At 43.1% G+C, this 22,748-nt stretch overlaps 1 protein-coding gene across 1 annotated transcript in view; it reads right to left on the bottom strand.

The window, feature by feature from the left end:
• GALNT17 (polypeptide N-acetylgalactosaminyltransferase 17) overlaps positions 1-22,748 on the bottom strand; it is a 591,258-nt gene that overhangs the window by 384,182 nt on the left and 184,328 nt on the right. The window contains exon 2 of the mRNA XM_054559161.2: positions 1,924-2,107. Coding sequence (XP_054415136.1) covers positions 1,924-2,107 — 184 coding nt within the window. The remainder of the gene's footprint in view (positions 1-1,923; positions 2,108-22,748) is intronic.

The raw sequence follows: 22,748 nt of genomic DNA, 5'->3' as shown, positions 1-22,748 counted from the left end.
GTTTTGCTATCTTGGCCAGGCTGGTCTCGAACTCCTGACCTCGTGATCCACCCTCCTCAGCCTCCCAAAGTGCTGGGATTACAGGCGTGAGCCACCGCGCCCTGCCAGCCTCAAGCTTTTTAAAAGGCAAGAATCTCATGCAAAAAAGTGTAAGTTGAAACAATAACCTATCAGTTTGGCATTTTTTACATGCTAGTACCCAGTATTGGAAGGGTCTAGTAAAATTCTAACAAGAGTAGAATTACTATAGATTCTGGAGGAAAATATTACAATACGTATCAAGAATCTACAAAAATATCCCTCTACTATATACCTTCAGAAGTGTGGATTCAGAAAATAAATATCAAATCAATACATATAAAGATATGAGTGAAAAAACATTCAATAGAATGTTATATATAATAATGAAAAATTGAAAATAACCTAAATTTCCAACAATGGAAACAGATCATCATTAATAACATCAGAAAATACTCATGATTTAATGTTAAATGACAAAGGGAAAATGTGAGATATCATAGGCTCATAATCGGTATAGAAAATAGACTCAAAGACAATCTACTAAAACTTCAATAGATGCTGTCCCCAAGGGATGAGATCATGGTGATTTGTTTTAGAAAAATGAAAATCAAAACCATAATGAGATACCATTTCAACCAGTCATAATGGTTATCATTAAAAAGTAAAAAAAAATAACAGATGCTGGAGAGGCTGTAGAGAAAAGGTAATGGTTATACACTGCTGGTGAGAATGTAAATTAGTTCAGCCATTGTAGAAAGCAATTTGGTGAAGCCACAAAGAACTCAAAGCAGACCCATTTGAACCAGCAATCCCATTATTGGGTATATACCCAAAGGAATATAAATTGTTCTATCATAAAGACACATGCACAGGTATGTTCATTATAGCACTATTCACTGTAGCAAAGAAATGGAATCAACCTAAATGCCCATCAATAGTAGACTGGATAAAGAAAATGTGGCACATACACACCATGGAATACTACGCAGCCATAAACAAGAATGATATCATGTCCTCTGTGGGAACACGGATGGAGTTGGAGGCCATCGTCCTAAGCAAACTAACTCAGAACAGAAAACCAAATACCACCAGTTCTCACTTATAAGTGGGAGCTAAACGCTGAGTACACATGGACACCAAGAGGGGAACAACAGACATGAGGCCTACTTGAACGTGGAGGGAGGGAGAAGGGTGAGAATCAAGAAACTATCTATTGTATTACCTGGGAGATGAAATAATCTGTATGCTGAACCCCTGTGACATGCAATTAACCTATATAACAAACCTACACATGTTCCCCTGAACATAAAATAAACATTAAAATAATAATAATGGCTGGGTGTGGTGGCTCACACCTGTAATCCCAGCACTTTGGGAGGCCGAAGTGGGAGGATCACCTGAGGTCAGGAGTTCGAGATCAGCCTAACCAAAATGGTAAAATCCTATCTCTACTAAAAATACAAAATTAGCCAGGCGTGGTGGCGCATGCCTGCAATCCCAGCTACTCAGGAGGCTGAGGCAGGAGAATCGCCTAAACCCAGGAGGCAGAGGTTGCGGTGAGCCAAGATCGCGCCATTGCGCTCCAGCCTGGGCAACAAGAGCAACACTCTGTCTCAAAAAAAAAAAAAAATAAATAAATAATAATAATAATAATAAAATATAAAGCTTTTTGTATTGAGGCTCTTTCTGTATGTTTCTGGAACACTTTGATAACAATTGAACTTTTTTGTTTAGCTAATCTTTCATATGCAACAGGAGTACTAAGTTTATTTATTAAAGAGGAAACTAAAATAAAAACTCCCCCAAGAGTTACAAATAACAGTGGAAAATATCACAGACTTAGGGGTCTATACCCACTCTGACGACCCATCAAGCTCCCCAAATGACTGAACCAGAACTTACTTGGTGGGACGATAATCCGGAATGGAACGGTCCAGTGAAATTTTTTCACTGAGGTAGGAATTGTAGCCATATTTCTCATGGGGTCCTTTAGCCTTTTCTTCTTCAGCAGGGGAAAGAGTAGCCGGAAGGCCCCCTTTACCCCGCCCACCATAACCTTCAATGAGCCCAAGGGATTTGGATAAGCCTAGAAAAAGTGGGAGAAAAAAGAATTATTAGAAAACCACCATACCAGGATGTATCACTCAATCTCCGCTGCAGCTTCAACAGAAATTTTAACATTACCTGTCAGAAAAAAATGATGTCCTCAATTTATCCAACTCAGGTATAGGCCCTGAAAACATTTCTATTGAGAGGAAGGTCAACGTCACAAAGAGTTCTGCGGTTAAAGTCTGGTTAGAATCCTCTCCCTCCGTCTCTACCAAAAAATACAAAAATTAGCTGGGCGTTGTGGTGCACGCCTGTAGTCCCAGCTACTCGAGAGGCTGAGGCAGGAGAATCTCTTGAGCCCCGGAGACAGAAGTTGCAGTGAGCCGAGATCACACCACTGCACTCCAGCCTGGGCAACAGAACAAGACTCTGTCTCAAAAAAATAAATAAATAAATATAAAAGAATCCTCTCTCTCCTTTTGGGGACTGGGATGAGATGGGGGTCTGTAAAAGGGAGAGACCATCTAAACTGGGAGAAATGAGGACGAAAGAGGACACAGGAAATGAGATAGAACTGGGGCCATTATTCACGCCTGTTTCCCTTTTGCTAGGAGGAACTACAGCAAGAAGAAATAGCACAGAATAAAAACAGCAAGTCACAGATAACTGCCAAACTGCAGATGCTTTTGCTTCATTTGAACAGAAAGCGACATATAGATTGATTTTTATCTTGAGTTTAAAGGGTCCAACATTCTGACACAGCTCTTTCCCTAATGGTTTTATTTAAATTTTATCTAAATGGCAAGAGGAAATACAAAATGTTTGAGAATAAATCACAGAGGAAAGGAAAAAACCCACACGGGTGATAACCGTGCCAAGTAGACTTGGAGGCCTCTGTAACAAGCCTCACTGAGCAATTGCAAGCTCCCAGGATGGTGGCAGCTTTAAACCTATTATTCCATTATAGGATAAACAGCTTGATGGGCAATTTTTAAATCCTGGAGTTATGGGAGGTTTTATTACTTAACTAGAAAACTTTTGTTGTTAAGGGTTCTCATTGCCTTCTGCCATTTCAAATGTTCCAGCTACTCAGCACACACACACACAATCACACACACACACACACACACACACACACACACTTTACCCATTTAAATGATGGAAATCCAATATCCAGCGTTTCATTGCTGCCACTGGCAGAAAGAAGAAGGACCAGCCTCCTTGGCTTTCACAGCCTGGGCAGCCGGAAGTGCCCAGAAGGATCCAAATCTCCCATGAAGACATCCCCTAAGCAAGTCAAGAGCCAAGAAACCTGCTCCGGTCGTGAGATGGTTCTCCATTACCTAGTGGCAAAGCTTGTATTCCCTTTCCTGCTTCTCCGAAAACAGAAATTTATTTTCTGTAATACCAAGATCAAAAGCAAAGGTTGAGCAAGCACCTCAATCAATGTCAGACAAGCATCATTTCTCTGCTTGAGAATCATTTCCACCGTCCAATACGCTCTTCAGGAATCCTGGTATCTTTTCTTGCTGCCACCAACTCCATAGAGACCCTATCGGCGGAGAATTAGAGTACTCCAGCACTTTCTACTTGTTCCCTCATGTTGAATCTGCTTCCACACTGATGTGTAACACATCGTCAAATGACATCCCCTGAACTGCCCTCAAAACTCCACAAAGACTCTTCCCATGTTGAGTACAAACACCTGTGCTTGGTTTTAAAATCACTTGTGATGCAACATTACTAGTGGGAATGTACAGTTGTCCCACCACTTTGGAAAACAGTTGGGCTGTTCTTCAAAATGCTTAATATAGGATGGGCACAGTGGCTCACACCTGTAATCTCAGCATTTTGGGAGGCTGAGGTGATCACCTGAGGAGTCTGAGACCAGCTTGGTCAACATGGTGAAACCCAGCCTCTACTAAAAATACAAAAATTAGCCGAGTGTGATGATGTGCACTTGTAGTCCCAGCTACTTAGGAGGCTGAGGCAGGAGAATCACTGGAACCCAGGAGGAGGAGGTTGCAATGAGCAAAGATAATGGCAGCTGCACTCTAGCCTGGGTGACCAAGCAAGACTCTGTCTCAAAAACAAAAACAAAAAATGCTAAATATAGTTACCATATGACCCAGCAATTCCACTCCTAAGAAATTTCCACCCAAGAAAAATGGAAACATTCGTCCCCAAAAAAACTTGTGCACAAATGCTCACAGTTGCATTATTCTTATTAGCTAAATGTCCACCAAACTGACGAATGGAGAAACAAAATATAGTATCTCCAGACCAATGGGATATTGGGCAATATAAAAGAATGAAGTAGTGATACAAGTTATGACATGAGTGAACTTTGAAAATGTTATGACAAATAAATGATGCTAGTCACGAAAGGCCATGTAGTGATTCTATTTATGTGAAATGTACAGAATAGGTGAATCTGTAGAACCTGAAAGTAGATCCATGGTTGCTTTCAGTAGGGAAGGGGGAACTTGGGGACAAAATGGAGAGTGACTGTTAATGTGTATAGGGCATTTTCCTGGAGTAATGGGAATGTCACAGCATTAGCTCATGGTGATGGGTGCACAAATTTGTGAAGATACTACAAGCCACTGAACTGTACGCTTTTAAATAGATGAGTGATATGAGCTGTATATCTCAATACGGCTGGGCGCCGTGGCTCATGCCTGTAATCTCAGCGATTTGGGAGGCTGAGGCGGGCGGATCACTTGAGGTCAGGAGTTTGGGACCAGCCTGGCCAACATGATGAACGCTGTCTCTACTAAAAATACAAAAATTAGCCGGGTGTGGTGGTGCATGCCTATTAATCCCAGCTACTCGGGAGGCTGAGGCAGGAGAATCATTTGAACCCAGGAGGCAGAGGTTGCAGTGAGCCAAGACTGAGCCACTGCACTCCAGCCTGGGCAACAAAGCAAGACCTCGTCTCAAAAACAAAAACAAAACCAAAAAAAAAAAAAAAAAACTCAAAATAGTTGTTAAGAAAATAACACTTAGGATAGACAATTCTATTCACTGCAAGATGAAAGGCTATCCAACATGAGAATTTTCCAGCAAGATACCTAAAAACACTCAATAAAACAATTTTAAAATATATAAGTGATCTTGCAAGAAAGAAAGGGAAACTCCTTGAGGTAAGTTAAAATCAGAGTTGAGTCTATGTCTGCTCTCAGAGAGAGAGAGGATGAGTTGCTCATTAACTAAAAGCTGCAGTTTCAGAGCTCAAGCGTGCACAGGATATGAGATTTTGGGTTCTCTTGAGAAATATCATTGAAACTGAAATATCTGCGAAAATTTAGGTCCCTAAAAGACTGGATTTTTTTTTTCCAAATCCAAGGAACAGCATAATGAGACAAACAAGATGGATGTGCTCAGAACTGGGGGCAAAAATCCTAACCCAGGACTTGAGATTACACATATGTTTGTCTAAATTTACACAGTCTCCAGAGATCAGAGAATTGCCATTTAAGATTACAAGCTCTTCAGAGAGTACTCAAGACAATAATAGAAACACAGTCATAAAATCTAATTTTTAGTATTTTATACGGAGGAAGGAGCCCATCTAGGCTAAAGTCTCCGGGCCCACAAAAGTCATTCTGCAGCCCTGGGTCCCTTGACTTTAACTTTTTATCTATAAGTGACAAATAAAGAAGGAAAGTAACAAGATCTGAAGTGTGGCCAATAACAGCACAAGGACTGACCCCAGGCACTAACAGTAATGACAGCGACCACTTATTGAGTACCCACTGTGTGGTGGGCACTCTGCTAAATTTTTCACGTTTATCCTACCATTGTTTCATCTAATCTCGTGACAAGCTCAGGGGGAAGGTATTATTACAACCTCTGTTTCACAAATGAGGACACTGGGTCTGAGAATGTAGGAATGTAGAACTTTTTTTTAAGGATGGTCTCACCCTGTCACCCAGGCTGGAGTGCGGTGGTGTAATCACAGAGCATTCACTGCAGCTTTGAACTCCCGGGCTCAAGCCATCCTCCTGCCTCGGCCTCCCAAGTACCTGAAATTACAGGTGCGTGACACTAACCTAGCTAATTTTTTAAAACAATTTTGTATAGATGGGGTCTTGCTATGTGCTCCAGGCTGGTCTCAGACTCCTGGCCTCAAGTGATTCTCCCACCTTGGCCTCCCAAAATGCTGGGATTACAGGCGTGAGCCACCACAGCTGGCCAAATATAGGAACTTTTTAAAGGTTCCATGGCAGTTAAAGGAGGATAAAGGCTGGGCTCTGAGGCAGATTATGAGACCTGTTGCAGTATTCTTGCAGCAGCCTGTGCGAGAGATGGCAGGAAGCTTATTTTAAGGCAGCGGTCAGTGATCAAAAGGAATGGAGAGATTTGAGGGTTGTTTAAGAGATACCATCCCAGGGTAGGAGACAAGCAAGAGATAAGGCTGAGAGAGAAGGAGGAACTGAGCAAAACTGAGGTTTCCAGATGAGTGATAACACTGCTCGAAAAGACAGGGCATACAGAAGAGAGTGTGAGAAGAAAATGAGTTCCATTCTTCATATGTGGTACACGAGGCATCCATGGGACATCCAGATGGCGTCAGAGTCCAGTGGAAAGTTGAAGCACATGAGAATGGAGGTTCAGACAGCAGAGGAGGCCTGAGATACAAACCTCACTGCCATCAGGACAAGCAGGCTAGAGCCGTGGCAGAGGGTGCAGAGAGGAGAGCCCAGGAGCAAGAAGGGGAAGGACAGGCAATGTTAAGCAAGTGCTCACTGACTACCCTCCCTATCCCTTGTCTATTTCCACCAAACAGAAGGAATTGCATCCTGCAAAACTTTTTTCTTTTCTGCTCTATATGCATGGCCTCTCACTTATGCTATATTTGAACCCCAAGACTTCAAGAGACTGAGACTTAAGGAAGAGAGAAATGTCTTAATAAGAAGCAAGCAGGCCTGGTGCAGAGGCTCATGCCTGTAATCCCAGTGCTTTGGGAGGCCGAGGCAGAGGAATTGCTTGGGCCCAGGAGTTGGAGATGAGCCTGGGCATCATAATGAGACCCCACACCATCTCTACAAAAAATAAACAAATTAGCCAGTGTGGTGGCCTGTGCCTATAGTCCCAGCTCCTTGAGAGGCTGAGGAGGTAGGACTGCTTGAGCTCAGGAGTTCAAGCCTGCAGTGAGCTATGATTACACCACTGCACTCCAGCCTGGATGACAGAGTGAGACCCTGTCTTTGAAAATAAATAAATAAAATAAAAAATAACAATAAAAATAAAAAAAGAATAAGAAAATAAAAAATATCTCTGTAAAAAAAATAACTAAGTGTTCAAGCTTCCTGTTTGACTTCAGAAATCCCATTTGTCCAGCTGGGCACGGTGGCTCATGCCTGTAATCCCAGAACTTTGGGAGGCCAAGGCGGGTGGATCACTTGAAGTCAGGAGTTCAAGACCAGCCTGGTCAACATGGTGAAACCCTGTCTCTACTAAAAATACAAAAATTAACTGGGTGTGGTGGTATGCACCTGTAGTCCCAGCTACTTGTGAGGTTGAGGCAGGAGGATCATTTGAACCTGGGAGGTGGAGGCTGCAGTGAGCTGAGATCACACCACTGCACTCCAGCCTGGGCAACAGAGCAAGACTCTATCTCAAATATATATACATATATACGTGTATATATATACACATATATGTATATATATATACACACACATATACGTATATATATATACACACACACGTACGTATATATATATACACATATGTGTGTGTGTGTGTGTGTGTGTATATATATATATACACACACATATATATATTCTTGGAGGACACCCAAAGGACCTCCAAGGTATTTGGCCATTGATATGGCTTGGCTCTGTCTCCTTACCCAAATCTCATATTGAATTATCATCCCCAGTGTTGGGGGAGGGACCTGATGGGAGGTGACTACATCATGGGGGCGAATTTCCCCCTTGCTGTTCTTGTGATAGAGTGAGTTCTCATGAGATCTGGTTGTTTCAAAGTGTGTAGCACTTCCCCCTTCTCTCTCTCTCTCTCTCTCTCTCTCTCTCTCTTTCTCTCTGTCCTGGCTCTGTCCATGTGAAGATTGTGCCTGCTTCCCTTTCGCCTTCTGCCATGATTTTAAGTTTCCTGAGGCCTCCCAAACCATGCTTCCTGTACAGCCTGCGGAAGTGAGGGAATTAAACCTCTTTTCTTCATAAATTACAGTCTTGGGTAGTTTTTAATAGCAGTAGGAGAACGGACTAATACAGACATGCTCCACTGTAAAGCTGTGAGATGGGCACAGCTGTTCCTCAGTGTACGATTACAGCCTGACATATAGGTCATATATATAATGTGTCCAATACTGCATGATGAAAAAGATGGCTAAAAGACTAACAAGCATGCTTTTTTTCTCTTTAATCTGTGTGCTCTTACTCATTCGCCCTGGATTTTCCCTTTCCCTTCCCCAGTACTTGCTAACTTCCCCTCACAAGCCACACACTCCCAAGGGTCAAGGCAAGAGACACTATCAGAATGGGACAGAACTCGTGACCTTTGACTTAACTCGGCAGCTCCCATAGAAAAACCTCTGATTCTTCCTCTAACTTAATCTGTGTGGTTGGGTTGGCTTGTCTTTTTCTTCACTTGACGATACAGCATTTCTTTTGTTCCATCTAAATAGAGAGCTTCCAATCCCAAGTCATTAAATTCCACCTTAGAGCTAAAATGCATTTCAGATGTGTTTGCCTAGCACACCCCCCTGGGCAGCCTTTCCAATGCAGTCAGAGGGGCCAGAAGGATAATTTTTTTTATAAAATAGTATAGAAATTAAGACTAAGCATGCATGCATATCCCACCAAGGAGACACAGGGAATGATGGTCCCAATGAGATTTTTTTCTCCTTCTGCGGCATTATTGCTTCCATTATGAAAGGCATTCACTTAACAGCCTCCAAAAAGATCATTCCTCACAGTGCGATGTGACACCTGTGAATTACATATTTTTTGGTCCATGTGCTTCCATTTTCACCCCCATTTAATCTGCCACAAAGGTTCAACAAAGCAGCCAAAAAAAAAAAAAAAATCACTGGTATTTTAACGTGCTTATTTTGCAGGCCCCAGAAACTGTTGGCAAAGATAAATAAGAGTTCAAGTCCACCAGCCGAACTCAAGTTGGTCTTAACTTAGCCAGGAAAGGTTGCCGTTGGAGCAAGTTGGGATGACTTCGTGTACCCAAGAAACCTTCTTTTCTGCAAGTGCCCCTTGCTCAGTGGTCAGAGGCAGCTGCAATCTTTGAGGAATGAAACTGAACTTGTAGGCAGAGAAGTCACAAAGTCAAAAGGGGAGAAGCAGCAGCAAAGACAGTAAGCGGGAAGAGAATGGGGTGGCTTCTTGGCACCAGGCCTGCGAGAATTCATCGTTCCCTTCTTTTCCGCCTGAGTCATTTTATTAAGTTGGTGCAAAACTAATTGTAGTTTTTGCCACTAAAAGTAATGGCAAAGACAGCAATAACTTTTGCACCTAATAGCTGACGACAGTTAAAGCCAAGTGGCACTATTAGGTAAGAACTCGAAGATAAAGGGAGGAAGGACAGATTGAGGTCAGTCATCCTATTGCAACTATATCAAATATCCTTCATGCTTCACTCCAGATCTATTCTCCATCTTTCTTCTCCCAGTTGCATACTCTAGAAGGAAGACCTATAGGGACAGCTATAGGTTCACCTGCCCCCTGGCGTTGGGTTGAGATGAACCAATAGGAGGCAACATAAGGACACTTCCTGATGGATGGATGGAAAGAGAGAGAGGCGTACTTATTCTCCCATCTCTTTCCCTACTGGGCTGGGGTTTAGTAGAAGCTACATTTTTCTATAATCCAGTTGCTATCAGGTATGCCTCTCTTAGGGTTACAGCTATCCTTGCATTCCGTTAACCACTCCCTCCTCTTGCCTCTGCAGACCTTAGGGTGGCAATTTCTTCCCTCTCTGTTGCTAGCCCCAGGGTCATTCACCAACCCTTCTCATTCCTTATTGGTTTCCCTTAACCCTTCACAATCTTTGTAAATATTTTGGTAACCTCTCTTTAATTGCCCCTTCTGAGTGTGCTACCCGTCTCCTGCCAGAAAGGAAGGTCTTGATGCTGTATCTGTATCCTCACAGATACAGCATCCTACCTGATCTGGTTTGGCTATGTCCTCACCCAAATCTCATTTTTAATTGTAGCTCCCATAATTCCCACATGTTGCGGGAGGGACCCAATGGGAGATAACTGAATCATGGGGGCAGTTTTCCCCATACTGTTCTCGTGGTAGTAAATAAGCCTCATGAGAGCTGATGGTTTTGTAAGGGGTTTCCCCTTTCAATTGGCTCTCATTCTCTCTTGTCTGCCGCCATGTAAGACGTGCCTTTCCCCTTCCACCATGATTGTCTGGCTTCCCCAGCCATGTGAAACTGTGAGTCCATTAAGTCTCTTTTTCTTTATAAATTACCCAGTCTTGGGTATGTCTTTTCAGCAGTGTGAAAAGGGACTGATGTACTACCAATCACGACTGGAAGACTTCTCCTGTGGTCCCATGTTTAGGTGCTCTGCTTAATGGCATACTTGTGATCACCTCCAGTGCCTGACACACAAAGAGTTCTTAAAAACTGTTAGGTAGATGGATGAATAGAGATTAGATGTGGAGAACCAGCTTCGGGCCATCTATTACAAACTGAGTATTTCACTTTAAGAAAGCAAATTAAATATCCATAAGGAAAGCATCTAATAGGAGAAGAGGTGTTGAATATATTAAATATTGTAGTATATTTATAGTCACAAAGAAGAGAATCTCTACTGATGAATGTCACAGAGAATTAAGCCTGAAAAGATCCATTTGGTGTGGCAATGAAAGGCACTGGTGACCTTTGAGACAGTGTCAGTGAAGTAAGTGTTTCTAGGGTGATAAGGAAATGAGTCATGAGATACAGCTGTCACTAGGAGAGGATGCCCAGGCTGGGGCAAGTAGACATCTCATATTAATAGTGTTTTTTAATTCAGCAATAACCAACTAGAATATACAATGTAAATAAATCTATTTCTAAAAGTAATAAATATTACCGTATACCTAGGAATAACTTTAACCAGTAAAAAGAATATTTGAAAATTTTACTAAATGCAATAAAATAAGACATATATAAGTGGCAGAGAATAACACGTCTTTGAGTTGGAAGTTGGAATGTTGGGAGATTGTTAGGAGATCCTCTCTCTCTCTCTTTCTTGCTTTCTTTCTTTCGAGTTGGGGTCTCACTCTGTCACCCAGGCTGGAATGTAGTGGGGGTGATCTTACCTCACTGCAGCCTTGAGCTACTGGGCTCAAGGGATCTTCCTTTTTTCAGCCTCCTGAGAAGCTGGGAATACAGTCATACGCCATCCTGCATGGCTAATTTTCTTAACTTTTGTAGAGATGAGGTCTCCCTATGTTGCCCAAGCAGGTCCCAAACTCCTGGACTCAAGCGATCCCTCCGCCTCAGCTTCCCAAAGTACTGGGATTACAGGGTGAGCCACTGTACCCATCCACTGCCTTTTTAATATACAGGTTTAACATAATTTCAAAGGGGATTTTTTTTTCTGGAACACAATAAAACGTTCTAAAATTAACCTAGAAGAACACAGATGTTAGAAAATTTAGAATTTTTTTTAAAAAAACAAGACAGAAAAGAGGTTGCCTTCCCTGATATTAAGCTAGAAAATAAAGCAATAATCATTAAAGTGGCATGAAGACTGGGAGGAAATTTTAAATATACATTGGCAGGTGAGGCTGTGAAATATATGTTTTCTCAGGTAGTCATTGAGTTTTTGAAACATAAATAAAAATAACCTCCACTTTTGAAATTTTAGAAATTCCCTTCTAGTGCAGGCAAGCCAATGACTAATTTTTGCACGACATCTTGTGTGAATGATGGAGCAGCTCCATCTCACACAGAGCCCAGAAATCCTCTGAGGGCCACACGGTTGATCACCGCTCAGCAAGAGCACATCACTCTGCCCACGTCTGTGGTTAAGTTCAGCCCAAGCTACGAAGGCTCGATGGCGGTGGCAAAACGAAAGAGTCAAGGTTGTAAATCGACTCTGAGCTGCCTTCCCACCTTCCTTCACACAAATGAGGACATGATTTTCTCCAGGGTTACGGTGGAAACTTATGGGTTTACAGATGACCAGCATTATTCTTTTAGAAATAGAGATGGTACACACGATGGTGGCACAAACTCCAGGATAGATGGTGACCACAGCAAAATGCAATCTGGTGCCTTGTCAACTCATAAAGCTCCTCATCATCTCAGCAGCCCCAGTCCAGCATGCAGAAAATCTCTCTCTCTCTCTAAGCCAAAGAGTCAGCATGTCATGCAGCCTGTCTTCCACTGGGCAGGCATTTGTTTGGAAGTTTCTGCAGAGAGGCCAGAGCCCTCCTGCCGGTCCACGTCTCAGGGAGATCCTACCTTATGCTAGATCATCTGGAAGTCAATTTCTGGAAGTCCAGAAATTGCAGCCATTGCAGCCATAAGCTTAACAGTGAGCAACATTCCAGGTTTACTCCTGGTCAACTTCAATGTACTCCTGGGGGGTTGAGGAGCCACCTCTTAGAATCCAGTATGGTAATAAAGGGAAGTATCTGAAAAATACAGTTTATCCTTCCAGCTATTAACACACACTGAAAAATTCCAATAATTAAGAAGGTGAAATAATGGACTAGGAAAGGATAGGCAAGATCAATGGAACACAAGAGCTTGTCAGGAAATATTGCCAAAAGGAAAGATAGCCCCATTTTGGATACAACTATTAGTGATAATTAGTTCAAATGACAAATGTCTGTTAGACACAAAGCACTATAATAAGCACTTCAATTATTACATGTATACAAAATGTATGCTAAATATGTGTGCTATATATATTTTTTTAAATTCACATGCATATGTGTGTATATATACACACATGCATATATATATTTTTAAATTCATATATACATTAAATTAATAAATATAATATTTTTAAAATTGTTACTCAAATGACTCTTGGTGCTAACTCTTTTTTTTGAGACAAGGTCTCACTCTGTCACCCAGGCTGGAGTGCAGTGGCATGATATCTGCTCACTGCAATCTCCACCTCTCGGGTTCAAACGATTCTCCTGCCTCAACCTCCCAAGTAGCTGGGACTACAGGCATCTGCCACCATGCCCAGCTGATTTTTTGTGTGTGTGTTTTTAGTAGAGAACAAGTTAAGACATGTTGCTCAGGCTAGTGTTGAACTCCTGAGCTCAGGTGATCTGCCCACCTCAGCCTCCCAAAGTGTTAGGATTACAGGTGTGAGCCACTGTGCTGGGCCTCTTGGTGTGAACTCTGAAATCTCCTGACCCTATTCCCACCTCTCCATCTCTTCTGCCACCACCCAGATGCAAGCTCAAGCCATCGCTTGCTTGAGTTATTGCAGGCAACTCCTAACACCATCTTCAGAGTGAGCTTTCCAACATGCAAATCTGAACACTGAACACTGCTTGCTTGAAATTCATTAGTGCCTTCCTGCTGCCTATGGAAAATAATCCCTAAGTTTTCACGTAATATGCAAAGCTGCTTCTTAGTGGAGTCCTTGCCCAGCCTCATCCTCTGCTATTTCCTTTGTTTAAGGTACCCAAACCTTCCTCTGATGGTTCTAAAAAGCTGCTGCCCTTCAGGACCACTGCCAGTCTTCCCTGCTCCTCAACAGAGCCCTGGAAATCCTTTCTGGACACTATCCAACCCAGAAAGTCAGACACTGGTGAAAATCTCAACCACAGCATTTCTGATATCATAGTCTATGTGCCCTTGACTGCTCACTCGCATGAGCACTGGTCTCTTGTGAACAGGAAGGCATCTTTGTGTCTTGCACATAGCAAACACGTCGTAAATATCATAGATACAATTGGACTGCTGAATGACCAAAGTGAGTCAACGAATGAATGAGTGCATTATAAATTGCACTGGCCAAATTTAGCATCATGTTCTAGTGTGGATACGGAAATCTCCTGGTGACATGTCAGAAATGGGTAAGCGCCGTTTCATTAACTCATGTCAAATCATCACTGATTCCCTAGTTCATATATCAGTACGATGATCTTGATATTTGTTGACAACTGAATTACGATGATGATTTTGACATTTTCCCTCCTGCATTTTCAGTGCTTCCCTGACATGATGTCCAAAGGTTATTTATATCTTGAATGAAATTGTAAGAGTTCAATTGTATCAGCTGCTGCTTGGTGGAAGAGAATGGAGTAAAATGTTCCCTAAGTATAAGGACAATTAGTACACCTGCGGTCCAACTTAGAATCTTGGGTTGGAAGAAAGGAGAGGTCAGCTAGCCCCACAACCCCATTTGGTGCAGAAATTCCAGAGAGATGGCGACCCAGCTTATACTGTATTCTCCCAGGGACAAAGAGTCCACCACCTTGTGGTATATTGCACTCCTGGTTTATAGTTCAAATAAATAAAATTTCAAAAATGGGTACCTTTGTTTCTTCTACCCAATGATCTTATTTTTTTCTTCTACATCAATCATGCAGATTACACTTTCACGTAATTTTCAAATATTACAAGACATTATCAAGACATATCATTATCATGTAATTTTCAAATATTACAAGACATTATCAAGACATATCATTAACCGTCCTTTTATCTTCTTTTTTTTTTCCAGGCTAAACACACCCACTCCTTCAGCCATCTTAATATGACCATGTTTTCATACTTTCCACAGTATCTCAGCCAGCTAGGGGTGCTATATCAAAATGACATAGATGGAGAGGCTTAAACAACAGACCTTTATGTCTCATAGTTCTACAGGCTGGGAAGTCCAAGATAGGTAAATGCAGATTTGGTTCTTGGTGAGGGCTCTCTTCCTGGCTTGCAGATGGCCTCATTCTTGCTATATCCTCACAGGACAGAGAGAGGGAGAGCTTGTGTCTCTTCCTCTCCTATAAGGACCCTGATCCCATTATAAGAGTTTCACCTTCATTACCTCAAATAAACCTGATTACCTCCCAAAGGCCTCATCTCCAAATACCATCACAATGAGGCTTGGGGCTTCAAAATATGAATTTCAGTGGGGGACACAACTTGGTTTATAACACATGGTGATCCACTGTTAAATTCTGTCCTAGAAGACAAAACAAGGACTAAGAGGTCTCTAGATTTGTGCTTCCCTCAGAGCCACGAATACTGGAGGTACATTTTCGCCCATTAACTGAACTGCTCATGTAGCATTTGTAGTCCCAAGAGATATGAATCATTGTTAGACGCTTGAAGTGTCTTTGGAGCAAACGTTCCATAAATTTTCAAACTGCGGTTTTGTTCAAAATGACTTGTCTTACACGTATTATGAACTTTATACTTCCTGGAATCGCTCTACGAAGGTTATTTAATTTGATCCTCAGAATAGCTTTATCCACAGTCAGCAGATAACAAAATTGAGGCCAGGCATGATGGTTCACATCTGTAATCCCAGCACTTTGGGAGGCCAAGGCAGGAGGACTGCTTGAGGCTAGAAGTTAGAGACCAGCCTGGGCAACATAATGAGACTTGTCTCTACAAAAATAATGAAAGAAAATTAGCCAGGCATGATGGCACACACCTGTAGTCCCAGCTACTTAGAAGACTGATGTGAGAGAGCTGCTTAAGCTCAGGAGGTTGAGGCTGCAGTGAGCCATGATTGTGCCACTGTACTCCAGCCTGGGTGTCAGAGCAAAACTCTGTCTCAAAATAAAAGGAAGGAAGGAAGGGAGGGAGGGAGGGAAGGAAAGGAAGGAAAGGAAGGAAGGAAGGAGGGAGGGAGCTGGGTGTGGTGGCTCGTGCCTGTAATCTGAGCATTTTGGGGGGCCAAGGTGGGCAGATCACTTGAGGTCAGGAGTTCAAGACCAGCCTGGCCAATACAGAGGCTAAGGCAAGAGAACTGCTTGAGCCCGGGAGGCGGAGGTTGCAGTGAGCTGAGATTGCACCACTGCACTCCAGCCTGGGTGACAGAGCAAGACTCAGTCTCAAAAAAAGGGAGGGAGGGAGGGAGGGAGGGGAGAAAATTGAAGCACGAAGACAATGAAGAATGTTCTGAAGTGTTAGATCTAGAACCGGGGTCTCTGTATTTCAGGCCACCAGGCATGCCTTAAGGCAATGCTCTCTCAGATGTCATGCCACTGTGACGGCGAGGATCTCAAAAGGCCTGAATCTCACTCTCAGCACCGAACGAACATTGCCACAAATATCCCCCCGTGTGAGGAGATGATAAACACGTATGTCTGTCTTGGACGGGCTCTGGCTGCTGATATGCCCAAGAGTGTCTGTGCAAAGAACATTTCTAACCAAATAAAGAAGAGTTTGGGAACCTTCAGAACTTTCTCAGAGCAGATGGATGAAAGGTTAATTGTGTTACTTAGCCTCCTAGCATTTATAAAGCTGTACAAGGGGGAAAAAAAGGCTGATCTAGGAGCAGGTAAGAAATATGCTAAATTGAAGAAGCACTCTCCCTGCCAAGACCTCAGAAATTTGTCAGCATCAAATGTGTGCTCGACACTGTACACCAGGCCATTTGCTCAGCACCGCTCAGTCTCAACAACTTTTGGAGAAAATTCTCTCTCCTCCACTATGCTCCAAGCTCTCCTTCTAGCATTTTTATTCCTAATTGGAGGGGCTAAAGAGGAAGGACAGAGTGGGACACTAACCTTCACCAATTCTCCCAAAAGCATGTAAATTTCTGCTATCATGTGGGTACATCCCCAGTGATTAGAGATTTTGAGTGACAACAATTCTGGTCATATCATGGAAGGTAAATTATGAAATCAGAAGAATAAGGAAGAGTAAGGCAGAACAAAAATGGATCACCCTAATAAAATGTTGCTACCTTCCTCCCCTCTTCAAAATCATCAGTATCACACATCCCACCACCACCATCATCATCTCTAATTAATTTATAGAATCTGAAACAATAAAGCATCTGTTCTAAAAGAGGCATTCAGAAGCACTATCAATTTTAAATACACATCCAATTCTTCATAAAAACACCCTCTTGGCAAGATCCCATTTACTTAGATGTAGATTTCTTCCTTTAAGAACTTATCTGAGGCCAGGCATGGTGGCTCACATCTGTAATCCCAGTGCTTTGGGAGGTCAAGGCAGGAGGACTGCCTGAGCCTAGGAGTTCAAGACCAGCCTGGGCAACATAGCAAGACTCCATCTCCATAAAAAAAATTTTTTTTTTTTCAGAATTAGCTGGGCACAGCAATACACACCTGTAGTCCCACCTACTTGGGAGGCTGAGGGAGGAGGATTGCTTGAGCCCAAGAGGTTGAGGTTGAAGTGAGCTATGATTATGCCACTGCACTCCAGCCTGGGTGATAGAGCAAGACACTATCTCAATTAAAAAAAAAATTATCCGAGGTGGCACATTATATTTTTGTTCAGCAAATGCAGACTCTGCCCTCTTCTCATGCATACAATTCAGGGGAAGAGTATGCATGTGAAGAGGGCAGAGAGTATGTATCTGCTCAACAAAAACATCTTCACACCACTAATGATGGACTTGATCATTTGCTGAGCTGAGTGTACTTCCCCACCCACAGACTTTGAGCTTGGCCACAAGACTTGCTTTAGCCAACAAAATACTAGGGATGTGTCATGAGCAGAGACTTGAAATGAGCTTTCATTGCTGCTTCTAGCCTCTTCATCCTGACATCATCATGACATCATGCTTTGGGATGCCCACTGATCCAAGAAGCATGGGACACATGAAACAGTAAGATCCAATCTGTGGCTTCTTTAGAACCAAGCCCAGCTGAACTCAACCCAGATCAGCCAAACCTCAGCTTACTCAAAGATATGTGAGAGTAAGAAATAATTCAAGAATAACTCACTTATACATGTATGGCTTGAGCAACAAAGGATGTTGAATGTTGGTGTTATTGATGGAGCTGGAGAAGGGGGAGAAAAGGGACTTGGGTTATGAAGGGATGTAACACAGAATCAAGAGTTTGGTTGGGGCATACAAAATTGGAGGTGCCTAGTAGATATCCAAATGAAGATGTCAAGTACATGGGAGTTCAGGAAAGAAGTCAGAATTGGAGATAGAAAATTGGGATTCGCCACAGTCTAAATGGAGTTTAAAGACAAGTTCCTTGAGGAGAAGACCTGAGCAGTAGAAATACACAAAGAGAAAGGGATTTGAATACTGAGCCCTGGACACACCAATCAATAGAATCAGAAAAAGAAAGGCCAAGCAAAGAGAACAGAAGAACGTAGAAGGAAACCCTGGAAATAGTAGATTCCAAGAATGGACCTTTGCATTTGGTAAAGCCAATGCATTGGTGATGTTCACAGCACCAATTTCAGAAAACCAAAACCTGGGTAGATTCAAGAGAGAACAAGAGGCAAAGAACAGAAGGCAGCAGAAAGAGGCAATTTTTCCAAAAAGTCTGCTGTAAGAGGGCAGATAAATGTGGAACTACTTCTATTCTAGTGATCATGCTAGAAAAACAAATTACCATGACAAAAAAAAAGAAAGAAAGAAAAACAAAAATAGCTCAGCAAGCTGAGGATGTGGTTCAGACATCAGGATAACACCAAGTAACCCAGAAACCTAGATCCCTGGGCCTACTTCGCCCTGGTCAGCCCTGGTCAGCCCAATGACCTTGGACAGATCCCTTCCACAAGAAACTCACATGCATACAACAGGGATGTGGATTCAAGAAGGTCTAAGACCCCTAGAGCACTTGGATTCTATGCTCCTCTCTGCAACTCCATACTGAATTTATTGTTCTTGGGAGGAGAAGATCTGGAAGCCTTTAGGGGTTTCATGAATTACAGAACATGTGCATCCTGCATCCTAAGGGGTCCTAAGGTTGAAATGCCAGTTTCCATCTCCAAAGAGCTGCAGGGGGCCGCACGCAGTGGCTCACGCCTGTAATCCCAGCACTTTGGGAGGCTGAGGTGGGTGGATTACAAGGTCAAGAGATTGAGACCATCCTGGCCAACATGGTGAAACCTCGTCTCTACTAAAAATACAAAAGAAAAAAAAAACTTAGCTGGGCATGGTGGTGCATGCCTGTAGTCCCAGCTACTCGGGAGGCTGAAGCAGGAGAATCACTTGAACCCAGGAGGCAGTGGTTGCAGTGAGCCGAGATTGCACCACTACACTCCAGCCTGGTGACAGAGCAAGACCCCATCTCAAAAAAAAAAAAAAAAAAAAAAAGAGCTTCAGGGAATGGACGTAGGAAGAATGCCTCAGCTGCTCTTCTTTCTGGTGACAGATGAGGCTATAAGCAAGAATGTGGAATCACATGACTACGTCTCCAACATCAGCAGATTTCCAAAGCCTGCATTATTTAGGTTCTGTGATTCCCTGTGACCCATGCAGATGAAAAAACGTGAGGTCCCACTGCCTGATTGAAAACTCAAAGGCTGGGAACAGTGGCTTATGCCTATAATCCCAGTACTTGGGAGGCCAAGGTGGGAAGATCACTTGAGGCCAGGAGTTTGAGACCAGTCTGGGCAACATGTTGAGATACCGTCTCAACAAAGAATACAAAAAACTAGTCGGGCATGGTCCCAGCTACTCGGGAGGCTGAGGTAGGAGGATCACTTGAGCCCAGGAGATCAAGGCTTCAGTGAGCTGCAATCACACCATTGCACTCCAGCCTGGGCCACAGGGTGAGAACCTGTCCCCTGCTCCCGCCCCAAAAATTATGAATAATAAAAACTCAAAGCACTACAGCATCACAGAAACCAGAAAAAAGAAAGGAAGAAGCCAAATTCTTCTTTATCTAAACAGACCCAGATATAGTAATATAAAGACACTAGCTTGGGGTGTATCCGCCAGATGTACAAGTGGTAAAATCCAATGTCTTGGAGAATTGATAAATTCAACAGACCTAAAATAACACCCCAAATAAATAAGAAATGACCAAATACACAGAAACCCAGACTGTCAGGATCATCCAAGGCCACTCTAGCCCTCCACGTTGTGGCCAGTTCAGAATCCAGCTTTAGAATAAACACCTGCAGAGGTCCACACTCGGCCATGATCCCCCCAGAGCAGCCTGCCCCATTGGGCTCACATCCTAAGCTAGCATCTTTGTATTGTTCTATCTGGGTTCCGGCCTCAAACGATCCTTCCGCCTTGGCCTCCCAGAGTGCTGGGATTACAGGCAAGAGCCACCACACCCAGGCTTTGAGTTTCTTATCAAGCATTGCTCTTTAAGTAGAATCAACGTCTGCATCATCTTATACCTTCTAGACGTTGGTCCTAATTCTGCCTGTAAACATGCCAACAAAGCTGATTTCCTAAGAGCTCGGTGTCACGGTGATTCTCAGAGCACGAGGCATCATCTGACCAGGCAGATTCCTCAATCTTCACTATTCCATCACTCACCTGGTCTGCCTCTAGCTGTTCCACGTGACTTCGCTCCTTCCCTTGCTAGAGTTCCCAGATGAGAAAAAGAAACAGCAGGCACACTGGGGGTAAATATTCCATAAAGAAACATACGGCCCTGTCTCTCATCATGGTTAACAGACTTCCCCAGCTCAACCCGGAGGCTGCAGGTGTGTGCAGGTGAACAAGACAAACAGTTGGGATATTTCACTCAAGGGAGATGGATGTGACCACACACCTTTCATGTCCCAGTTATCGTCCACCTCTGAGAAAATGACCTCAATGGCCAGAGTTTGTGGAAACAGTCTTTGAAAAACATCCTGAATGTATTGTTTTTGGTGGGAAAAGCTCTGGAACCCTTCAGGGGTTTCATGACCTACACAACATGTACGTCCTAAGAGGCTCCAACGTTGAAATGCCAGTTTCCATCTCTAAGGAGCTGCAGGGAATGGACGTGGAAACAATCCCTTTATCACTCTTCTTTCTGGTATCAGGGTCACTCTCCCAGGTGTGCGCCTCTTAGCCCACGCCAAAACCAAGCCCTTCAGGTGTGAAGTAAGCAGGCCTCCCCAGGTATGCGGTATGGGTGGTACCATCAGCCTTTCCTCCCTCCAGCAGGTCAGCAGGAGCTGCCCAAGCTACATGGTGCTTATTTAGAAGCCCTGGAGGAACCCTTTACTTTGGGATCTATTTGTTTATATCCTCTGCTGCAAACCTCACAATAATCAAAGCCAAAATCAGAAATTGCAAGAACAACAAATAATTGAGAAGCAACAAAACGAAATTATAGATCAATACTATGCTGGTTAATGATCTGAGGCAGGCGTGAGAAGATACTGTGTACAGATGGTCTTGAGGACTTCCCAGTCACACCCCACCTTGTTCAGCTTGAGTGACCAAAGCCAAGACCCAGCCCACCCTGTTCCATTCTCCCTCTGATCAGATCCACAGTATCCTCCCTCCTGCACCCCAGGCGGCCTGCGAAGCTTCTGCCTTCCTCCCTTGGCTCCTGCTCCATTTCCAGTTGCAAGCACAGAGGGAAGTCTGGTGGCCCTGCAGAGGCCCCAGCTGCTGCACTGGACATAATCTCTCTGTCCAATGCTTGCTTGTTGCATTACCTTACATAAGCTGGTTTCCCTGTGTTCATATTCCAAGGAGAATCATATGGTCCTCTCACCATGGTTGACAGACCTACCCAGCTCAATCTGGAGGCTGCAGGTATGTGCAGGTGAACAAAACAGTTGGGATATTTCACTCAAGGGAGATGGACGTGGACACACACCCTTCTATGTCCCAGTTACCCTCCACCTCTGAGAAAGTGACCTTGATGGTCAGAGTCTGTGGAAACAGTCTATGAAGAACACAGACTCTATGTTTCACAGCACTCTGCACCTGCCCTTGAAGCTGCACTCAACATTTTGCCCACCAACTCTTGTGGAAGAACCTCAGGCTTCCAGTCTCACACTTGATCATATAGCATTAACCTCAGTGATTGCATGTTTTTTCTCTCTTCCCATCTAAGTTAAACTCTCAGAGTCTCCATTTCTTATCCTATAAAGGAGGAATAATGAACACAAGCCCATATAATGGAAGGCACACCAAGAGGACAGCATGGTACTTGGCAAATGGTAGGGGATCCAATTTTAAGGGCTCTCTTGTACATTGTTGATGGGAATGTAAAATGGTGCAGCCGTTTCAGAAAACAGTCTGGTACTTCCTCCAAAGGTGAAACATGGAATTACCATATGATCCAACAATTCTGCTCCTAGGTATGTACCCAAGAGCAGTGAAAATATATGTCCCCACAAAAACGTCTACACAAATGATTCACAGCAGCCTTATCCAACACAGCCAAAAAGTCAAAACAACCCACACGTCCATCAACTGTTGGATAGATAAACAAAATGTGGTGTATCCATACAATGGAATATGATTTGACCATAAAAAGAAAGGAAGTACCAATAGATGCTACAACATGGATAAACTCTGAAGTCGTTTTGCTAAGTGAATAAAGGCAGACAAAACACCAAATAGACTGTATGCTTCCATATATATGAAGTGTCCAGAATAGGTAACTCCAGAGACAAATAATACATTAGTGATTGCCAAACGCAGGGGTGGATTGAGGAGTGACTGCCAATGGGTACAATGTTTCTTTTCAGAGTGATAAAAATATTCCAGAATTAGACAGTGGTGAACTGTAGACTTTTTTAGGGTGAATTTTGATGTTGTTTTTGTTGCAGACAGGGTCTCATTACTCTGTTGCTCTCAATGAGTGCTGGAG

This window comes from Pongo abelii, chromosome 6, assembly GCF_028885655.2.
Source record: "Pongo abelii isolate AG06213 chromosome 6, NHGRI_mPonAbe1-v2.0_pri, whole genome shotgun sequence".
NCBI classification, from domain to species: Eukaryota; Metazoa; Chordata; class Mammalia; order Primates; family Hominidae; genus Pongo; species Pongo abelii.
This window is presented reverse-complemented; position numbering and strand designations above follow the sequence as displayed.